This window comes from Bufo gargarizans, chromosome 4, assembly GCF_014858855.1.
Source record: "Bufo gargarizans isolate SCDJY-AF-19 chromosome 4, ASM1485885v1, whole genome shotgun sequence".
NCBI lineage: Eukaryota > Metazoa > Chordata > Amphibia > Anura > Bufonidae > Bufo > Bufo gargarizans.
Window position 1 is genome coordinate 156,693,746 of NC_058083.1, and position 9,279 is coordinate 156,703,024.

Here is a 9,279-nt window from a genome sequence, read left to right on the forward strand (position 1 = left end):
AGGTCCTCTTTATGTCTATGTATGTAAATCAAATGTCAAGGCCGACTGCGTCATTTACCTGAAGAGTTATGACGGCAGTTCCCACCTTTCTGTAGACTCTACCTGCACCCTTTCTGGGAGATCTTTGATAATAATCTTTTATTTTCAGGTTTGATTTCACTCATAAGAAGCAGTCTGGTGGGGCAGGCCAGTACGGTAAGGTCATTGGGTTTATCGAGCCGCTGGAACCTGAAAATTACACAAAAGTGGAGTTTGAAGACCGAACTGTAGGAACAAATGTCCCGAAACAGTTAATCCCTGCTGTGGAGAAGGTGAGCTACTGACCTTTGTACCATTGATCCATCGATCAAATTATTATTATTATTTATATTATTATTAATAAAATATATATATATTTTAATATAATTTTTATTTTTATTTTTAAACGTGGTTGTGGGGGATTTTCTTTAACTCTTTTTTTTTAGATTTTAGTGCTATTAATCTGTCTTGTGTATGGACACAACTTTACTGGGTCTGGAAACACATCATAGCTTAGCCTGGGTTCACATCATGTTTTTCCCATCCGTTGAACATATTTTAAAAAATTTTATAAAAAAAAAAGGATGTCGTTCACCATAGAGTTCCATTGTAAAAAACAATAGTACAGTGTGTTTTTAATTTTACCAGGCTTTTTTTTTTTTTTTTTTTTTTTTTTTTTTTTTTGTATCCTTTTTTTTTTTTTTTTTTTTTCTAACATATTTGTCAAACTGAGGCATAAAACATGATGCGAACCCATCCTTAGTGCCCATTCGCATAGTAAAATATTAGTATGGAACCCTTATGAAGAAATACAAACTGCATAGTTCTGCAGCATGCATATACCATGCTTATGGTATGTTTTCTGTCGCTTGCAGGGTTTCCGTGATTCCAGCGAGAAAGGGCCTCTGACGGGACACAAGATTTCTGGCATACGCTTTGTCCTGGTAGATGGTGCACATCACATTGTGGATTCCAATGAAATGTCCTTCATCAGAGCGGGAGAAGGAGCCTTAAAACAAGGTGCTTCAGTCTTACCACCCTAACTGACTGTATTCATTAGGTCTGGCTCTCTTTAGTATGTTACAGAAGCCTCTTTGCAATCTACTACTGGATGTACTGTTTAGTAGTCAGCACTGGAGTCGCCCTGCTGATCATCTTGTAGGAGACATACTTATCTTCTAGGTTTCTGCACTGGTCTCTGCTGGGAGCTGGGGGGGGGGGGTACACATGCCTAGGAGACCCTTCCATTCACCCTCATTGGATCAGTGAGGTTTCTGGCAATTATTTCTGAAGTGAGGTGTGGCCCTCTACTGCTGTATATGGAAATAACAGAAGAATGACTTTAATATGACTGCTGCCGGTATAAGTAAAACCTGTTAATACTGGCACTTTACTTTCTAGTGCACCCAAGGTTAAAGTGCACCTGTCAGCAGATTTATACCTGTTACATGTGCATTTGGCAGCTGAAGAAATCTGTGTTGGTCCCATGTTCTTATGTGCCCACATTAATTCGAAAAATAAAGTTTTAATATATGCAAATTAACCTCTAGTAGCAACAAGGGCGTTACCATTACTCCTAGAGGCCAGTGGCGTAGGGATCACTATAGCAGCCATAGCAATGGCTATGGGGCCCTACGCCACTGGGGGCCCAGGCCGCCGGCTGAGGATAAAAAATAAATAAAAATTAATGTGGCGAGTGGGTGGCGGTACAATAGGGGGCGGCCTCTCCCCCCCCCCCCCCCCCCCAATTATTGGTGGCAGCGGCAGTTCCGATAGTAGTCCCAGCAGTGTAATGCTGGAGCTCCAATTGGTTACCATGGTAGCCAGGATGCTACTGAAGTCCAGTCTGCCATGGCCAGTTACTCTGCAGCAATATACTTGCATGCGCTGTGGCCGCCTGGCGCTCCTTCTTCTAACTCGTCACAGGTCTGTGCGGCGCATTGCTATAAGCAATGCGCCGCACAGACCTGTGAGTTACAAGAAGGAGCGTTGGGCGGCTACAGCACATGTAAGTATGCTGCTGGCTAACTGACCATGGCAGACAGGACTTCAATAACATCCTGGCTGCCATGGTAACCAATCGGAGCCCCAGCATTACACTGCTGGGACTCTGATTGGAACTGCCGTGGCCACCAATGTTGGGGGAGGGGGGGGGCACTGCCCACCAATGACTTTAATACTGCGGAGGGTGCACTGCCCACCAATAATTTTAATACTGGGGGGGGTGCACTGCCCACAAATGATTTTAATACTTTTTTTTCCCAGGACTTAACCCCTGGAGTGGTCCCGCAGTCTGTGCGGCAGTTCTGACTAGTCCTACTTTAATACACAGACGTTTAGATTCATACATTTCCTACACTGGCACAAATGCGTTGCCAGTGACCAACTGTCTGTGCTCAGTCCTACACGTAACCGTCATAAGTGCATGAGCAGCTGCGGATGTGGCGGCGAGGACCGAGAGGTATGTGGGGGTGGGAGATCCGGGAAAGGGGGGGGAGGGGGGGGGGCCATAATTTTTATTTTTTTTGCTATGCTGCCCAGTCACTTCTAGCTACGCCCCTGCTAGAGGCTCTGCTCTCTCTGCAGCTGCTGCACCCTCTCCACTTTGACAGGGTCAGGCTTCGAAAATGTCTTTGTGCCTGGCCCTGTCAATCAATGTACAGAGGGCACAGCAGTTGCAGAGAGAGCGGAGTCTTTAGGAGCAACAGCAACGCCCCTGTTGCTCCTAGAGGCTCATTTGCATATATTAAAACATAATTTTTCTCAGAAATACGGGCACATAGGAACATGAGGCCAACACAGATGCCTTCAGCTGCCAAGCGCACATGTAACAGATCAGCCAGTTTCATAGGTACAAATCTTTTGATAGATGCCCGTTAATTATAAAAGGTCAGGCTTTGGTATAAGATTTCTATATTTCTCGCAACTAAACCTTGTTTTAGCGCTTACGATACTCTTTCTTATGACATTTTGTGGGGCAGATATTTGACAGTTTTTGTAACTTTAACTTGCATTTTTATTTTGGGCCAGCTTTGGAGCAAGCAACGATTACCATCCTGGAACCAATAATGTCTGTAGAGGTCAATGCACCGAATGAATTCCAAGGTCCTGTGATTGCTGGCATTAACCGAAGACATGGTGTGATTACTGGTCAGGACGGGTCTGAGGGCTACTTTACACTTTATGCTAATGTGAGTACATTAAAGTGGATGTCAACGAAAAAGTATGTTTGTCATGGCTCAGCATGGAGTACATAAATTGAAAAGGTATAGTCACCTCCCAGATCTCCCATTCCAATACCGCACAGTCCTCTGCTTCCTGCTGCAGGGACCACACGACCACATATCTCCTATAGCGAGTGATTGGCTGCAGCAGTCACATGTCCCTATGATGTCATCGCTGGAGCAGGAAGTAGAGAACAGTGGGTAGTCAAGCAGCATCAGAACCGGAGCGGCAGGGATCAGAGGGCGAGTATGCTTTTTGTTTTTTTGTGACTCTCTTTTTTATTTATTTATATATTTTTATCACCACTTCCCTACTTTAATTGCCTCTAGGCTCTTGGTTATGTTTGGTTAGTGTGTTTTTACATTAGCACAAAACTTTCCATTGTTTACAAGTTTTATTCCATTGCAACTTCCCCTCAGGAGCTTTACTGTTAACTATTTTGTGTCCAGAGCTCTGGTGGTGGCTTCTTGTAGACAAATAAATCTGTATATATTGTTGAGAAATCTTTTAAAGGGGTTCTCCAGAAATAAATTTAAAAAAAATGAAAATACTTAAATATTATTTTATAATAAATATATTCACAAATACCTTTCATTACTTAGAATGGCTCGTTTTTGTCTAGGGAGCAATCATTAGGAGAAATAAAATGGCCATAGTCTTATCAGTACACACAAAACCTGTCCTAATCACACAGGACAAGTTACTTTACCACAATGAGCCATAGTGCTGCCTCATCCTCCTCTCGGCTCTGCTTGTCAGGAATCATGATCCTGAATACAGGTGAATCTCTGTGGGAATGGAGATGATGAGGAGACATGAGAGGAGGTGGGGTGTGGATAATGAGCAGCACTTGTATGCAGTCTAAATTACCACACCCTATCCTGTCCATTCTCTCTGTACTTCATGTCTTCTCATGAACTAAATTCCCCAGAGATTCAGCTAAAGTTCTTATCTGTATTCAGGATCATAATCCCCGACAAGTAGAGCAGAGAGGAGGATGAGGCAGATCTTTACCTACCGTATTTTTCGCTTTATAAGACGCACTTTTTTCCCCCCAAAAGAGGGGGGGGGAAATGACAGTGCGTCTTATAAAACGATGGTTGACTTTTTTTTGCAGGGCTGACACTGATATATCGCCGGCCGCTATGCTGTACAGTGTGGCCGGAGATACATCAGTCACAGTGCGGGGAGGGAGAAGGGGCTGGAGGCAAGTCACAGCGGGGCCCGGTGCAGTCACTATATTACACCGGGCCCCGCGCACAGAAGTCTTTGTATGTAAAATCTTTCATTATTCCTGAATCCATCGCTCTCCTATTGATAAACTAGCCTAATCGCCTGCATCAGTACTCACTATGAATGTAGCGTGCGGTCCGATCGGCGTGTGACTGACGTCACGCTCCTCCCACTTCATTAATGGAGCAGGATGAAGTCATGCGCCAGAGGGACCGCACGCTACATTCATAGTGAGTACTGATGCAGGCGATTAGGCTAGTTTATCAATAGGAGAGCGATGGATTCAGGAATAATGAAAGATTTTACATACAAAGAGACTTCTGTGCGCAGGGCCCGGTGTGACTTGCCTCCAGACCCTCCTCCCTCCCCGCACTGTGACTGATGTATCCCCGGCCGCACTGTGCAGCATAGCGGCCGGCGATATCAGTGTCAGCTAGCTTATCAAAAGGAGAGCGATTGATTCTATTTTACATACAAAGAATAAAGTACTGTAATGCTGTGAAACATAGGGCCATGAGGGGAACCAGCATAAGATGCTATATGTGTGTCACCCACATATATAGCATCTTATGCTGGCCCCCCTCATGGCCCTATGTTTCACAGCACACATCCCCCCCATAACAGTGCATCATTCATAGATCCCCCCCCCCATAACAGTGCATCATCCACAGATTTCCCCCCCCCCCCCCCCCCATAACAGTGCGTCATCCACAGAGCCCCATAACAGTGTCATCCCCAGACCATTAGTTCAAAATCCACCAAAAGCACACCTTTTTGGTTCAAAATATTCTTCTTATTTTCCTCCTCAAAAACCTAGGTGCGTCTTATAATCAGGCGCGTCTTATAAAGCGAAAAATACGGTAATTGTTGTAAAGTAACTTGTCTTGTGTGATCAGGACAGGTTTTGTGTGAACTAATAGGACAGCGAACATTTTGTTTCCCCTAATGATTGCTCCCCAGACAAAACGAGCCATTATAAATAATGAAAGGTATTTGAGAATATATTTATAATAAAGTAATATGTAAGTATTTTCATTTTCTTAATTCCCGGAGACCCCCTTTTAATATAATTCTTGCAGTCTTTCGCAGTTTGCATCATAGTACATAAATCTGTATATATTGAATTGTAGGCGCATCTTGCTGAAAGTTGGGGACTGCCCTCTTTGTTCAGTGGTAGTTCTGGTGCTAGAAGCTGCAGCGAATAGCGGTTTGGTGAGGGAGTTGGACCCCCACCGATCTGACATTTATGAACTAACCTGAGGATAGATCCTTAGTATCTGGAGCCCAGAAAACACCATGAAAGTTTCAGTCCTGCGAGAACTGAGCATTCCAAAACCATACCGCATGTTACCTCAGTCACAGTGGGATCGCAACATGTGGCCGTACCCTAAAACATATTTATGGAAATGCTCACAATAAAGTTTCTCTTTATGTATATCCTGTGGCAGCCACTTCAGGGATGGTTAAGGCTGCTTCCCTCACTGAATTTGGGGTGTAGTTGCCACATGTTCACACGTGGCAAAATAGTTGCAGATGAATGGGGCTTTACAATGCCTCCGTTATTGCCATCTTTCCCTGGGTGGAACTACCATGCTGCAACTCTGTGAATGTTCACGCATTTATGAACCATAAGTTAAAGTTGTTCTGCATTTGGTCAATGTCACTGTGCCAGATTCTGTCCAGCACTTGTGGTGACCCCGCACAATAATTTTGCTTCACATAAATACAGCCATTGCAAAAAATCTTTGGAGTTGTGGTTCTTTACAGTCCATCGAAATGCCTGGGGTTACATTTTGTGTCTTTATATTTTTAGGTTCCTCTCAATGATATGTTTGGCTATGCAAGTGAGCTGCGATCCGGTACAGAGGTATGTATACTCGCATAGTATTTCTCCTCTTGACAGCTAGTGCTGCAGGATCTAAGCACTGTCCTTCAAGATTATAAGCTAGAACCCCCTAGGACGGGATCAGCTCTTCTGAGACTACAACTCCCAGAATTCTCATTTCACTTTTGTGGGAGTTACAAGAACAGCCGAACAAGTGTGCATGCTGGGAGCTGTAGTTTTACAGCACATGGAGTGCCGAAGGTTGCTGACCATAGCCCTATGATTATAAACTGACCATACACTTAAGATAGCTGTTTATCTTTGGCGCACAGCTTTCTCACCAAGCCATGCATGCTTGGACTGTACATCATGTATATGCTTATTTATTGGGGACGGAGACTAGCTGCTGCCAGACACCTTTAACACAGGCTTATTTATTGGCACCACTAACAGTTGGGTATTGAGATACAACATGCCCAAGCCTCGTTTCCTGAGACTTCTGCTGTCGGGGCATAGTCAGGACATCACCATACATATTTTTGGATACGGCAACATTAAAGGGTTGTCAAGGAATACAGACCTAAAGGGATTATCTCAGTTCAGCACATGGCCTTTATCATGTAGAGAAAGTTAATACCAGGCACTTACTAATGTATTATTATAATCCATATTGCCTCCTTTGCTGGCTCGATTCATTTTCCATCACATTATACACTTCTCGTATCTATGGTTACAACCACCCTGTAAGCCAGCAGAGGTGGTTGTGCTTGCACACTATAGGGGAAAAAAAGCTGGCCTATACGCGCTCCCATGGTCCCGGCCACTAGAGAGGCTGATGCCTTTTCCTATGGTGTGCAAGCACGGCCACTGCTGCTGGATTGCAGGGTGGTCATAACCCCTGGATACAAGCAGCGTATAATATAATGGAAGAATGAATGAAGCCAGCAAAGGAGGCAATATGGAGAATGACAATACATTAGTAAGTGCCTTGTATTAATTTTGTCTACACAATAAATGCTACTTGCTGAAGTGCGACAACCCCTTTAAGGCATCCTTTTGGGTTTTCAGTTCTTCATATAGAAGATAAAGGGTCTTCAATAGTTGATACCTTTTTAGTTGATAACTCTACACTTAAAATTGGGATAACAATATAATAGCTCTGTTGTTCTCTTCATAGGTTTAAATTAGGGGTAGGCAACCTCCGGAACTCCAGCTGTTGTGAAACACATTCTGACATTTCTATACCTTTCACAAAGCGGAACTAAAAATTGAAATAGTCTATGTCGTAGTCACTTCACATTTACTGCTCAGTGCATTGAATATATATATATATATAGTGCTGAGCTCATAGAACCCCTTTAATATAAATGTTATTGCAGCATGATTTTGTCTTCTGGCTCTTCATCAAGTTTTCCATATATGAAACGCTTGTACATGTGTAAATCCCACACTTCATGGGAAGAATGTTACAGTTAATTAGTCTGCAGTAAAGTTATCGTTTTGTGGCTTTTTTTGTTTTAGGGAAAGGGTGAATACACAATGGAGTACCTCAAATACCAGCCCTGTTCACCTAATACTCAAGAAGAATTGGTCACCAAATATCTGGAAGCCACAGGCCAACTACCAGTGAAGAAGGGAAAGTACAAGAGTTGACCTCCTTTCTTACAATGACCCTTATAGACACTTGAGCCGTCTTGATCTGCTTTTTATTCCATGAAAATATTCCCACCGATTTATATTTATACTGTCTCTATATGTACATTCTTTCCCTTTCCGGAATGTGGTTACAGCAGACACTGGAGAATCAATGCTGGTTTTTGTGAAACCCCTTGGCTCCTATTAAGGTTTTGTCACCTGCGAATCCAGAGAGGATCGGATACATGCAGAAGTCGATAATTTGCTGCACGATTTGGAATTGTGAAACAGAAGTTTTCTTCTTATCTATTCTCACTGGCTTTCTGACTACTGCCTGGTATTGAACTTCATGGCTGGATATACATGTGGTTTATTATCTAAATGCCCATTTAGATAGAGGGGTGTGTTTCACTAATGTGGAGATTAAAGGGGTTATTCCATCTCAACATATATTTGGCAAATCGCTAGGATGTGCTGTAGATGTCAGCTGTAGGTCCCACCTCTGCGACCTGCTTCTGGCTCCAGAACTGGGCTCGCTAAGTGCAGGTAGAACAGCCACACATGCTCAACCATCCTCCATTCACTGCTATTTCACTTCTGAAAATAGCTCAGTGTGCTTGCTTGGCGATTTTTCAGAAGTCCAGTGAATGAAGAGAACACTGTGCATGCGCAGTGTGCTCTCCTTCACTTTAGGGGCCCTGTTATGGACATAGGATCCGAACATATCCAACAGCGGTAGAGTTAGCATAGCCCCTTTAACGTTCATATGGGTGGACAGAAAGAATCCTGCTATAGTCCGCCAGGGAATAAAATGCGTCACTCGATAAAATAAAAAAATCTAATTGAGTAAATATACTGGTTTCTAACTAAGGTGTGGACTTCAATCTTACTCCTTCCAGGGGGTTTGACACACAGCATTTCCTGTCTCTTGAAAGGCACGCCTGCCAAGGTATGAAGAGACACAGTAGTGGCAGTGTATCACTGTATATGGAGGTAGATGTATAGTTTAGGACTATACACCTGTGGTATTTTCTGGTCCTCCTAGATGGATGTAGCGAGATGGTAAGAATATGCATATTTTCTATTTTATTGTAAAAAAATAAGTTTTGCAAAAAACAGCACAGATTTGTGCCCAGTAGTACTAAGAGTAGTAGTGACCTAAGAAGGAAAAGATAGATGGTCATAGGGTAGGTGATGAGGTAACAAGATTCATCTTAAAGAACTGAGGAACAGTCCTAAGCAGTTCAGGATAGTCCTCGTCACAGCTGGCATGTAGACTGGGAAATAATCCATCTGTAGACACATCAGAGACCTAATGGAAACCAGAAGCTGCTGATTAAAAT

General features: G+C 43.2%; 1 protein-coding gene across 1 annotated transcript in view; it reads left to right on the forward strand.

Moving 5' to 3' along the window:
* GFM1 (G elongation factor mitochondrial 1) overlaps nt 1-8,787 on the forward strand; it is a 59,949-nt gene extending 51,162 nt beyond the window's left edge. The window contains exons 14-18 of the mRNA XM_044288741.1: nt 149-311; nt 894-1,038; nt 3,049-3,209; nt 6,290-6,343; nt 7,823-8,787. Coding sequence (XP_044144676.1) covers nt 149-311; nt 894-1,038; nt 3,049-3,209; nt 6,290-6,343; nt 7,823-7,954 — 655 coding nt within the window. The 3' untranslated portion in view covers nt 7,955-8,787. The remainder of the gene's footprint in view (nt 1-148; nt 312-893; nt 1,039-3,048; nt 3,210-6,289; nt 6,344-7,822) is intronic.
* The last annotated feature ends 492 nt before the right edge of the window (nt 8,788-9,279 follow it).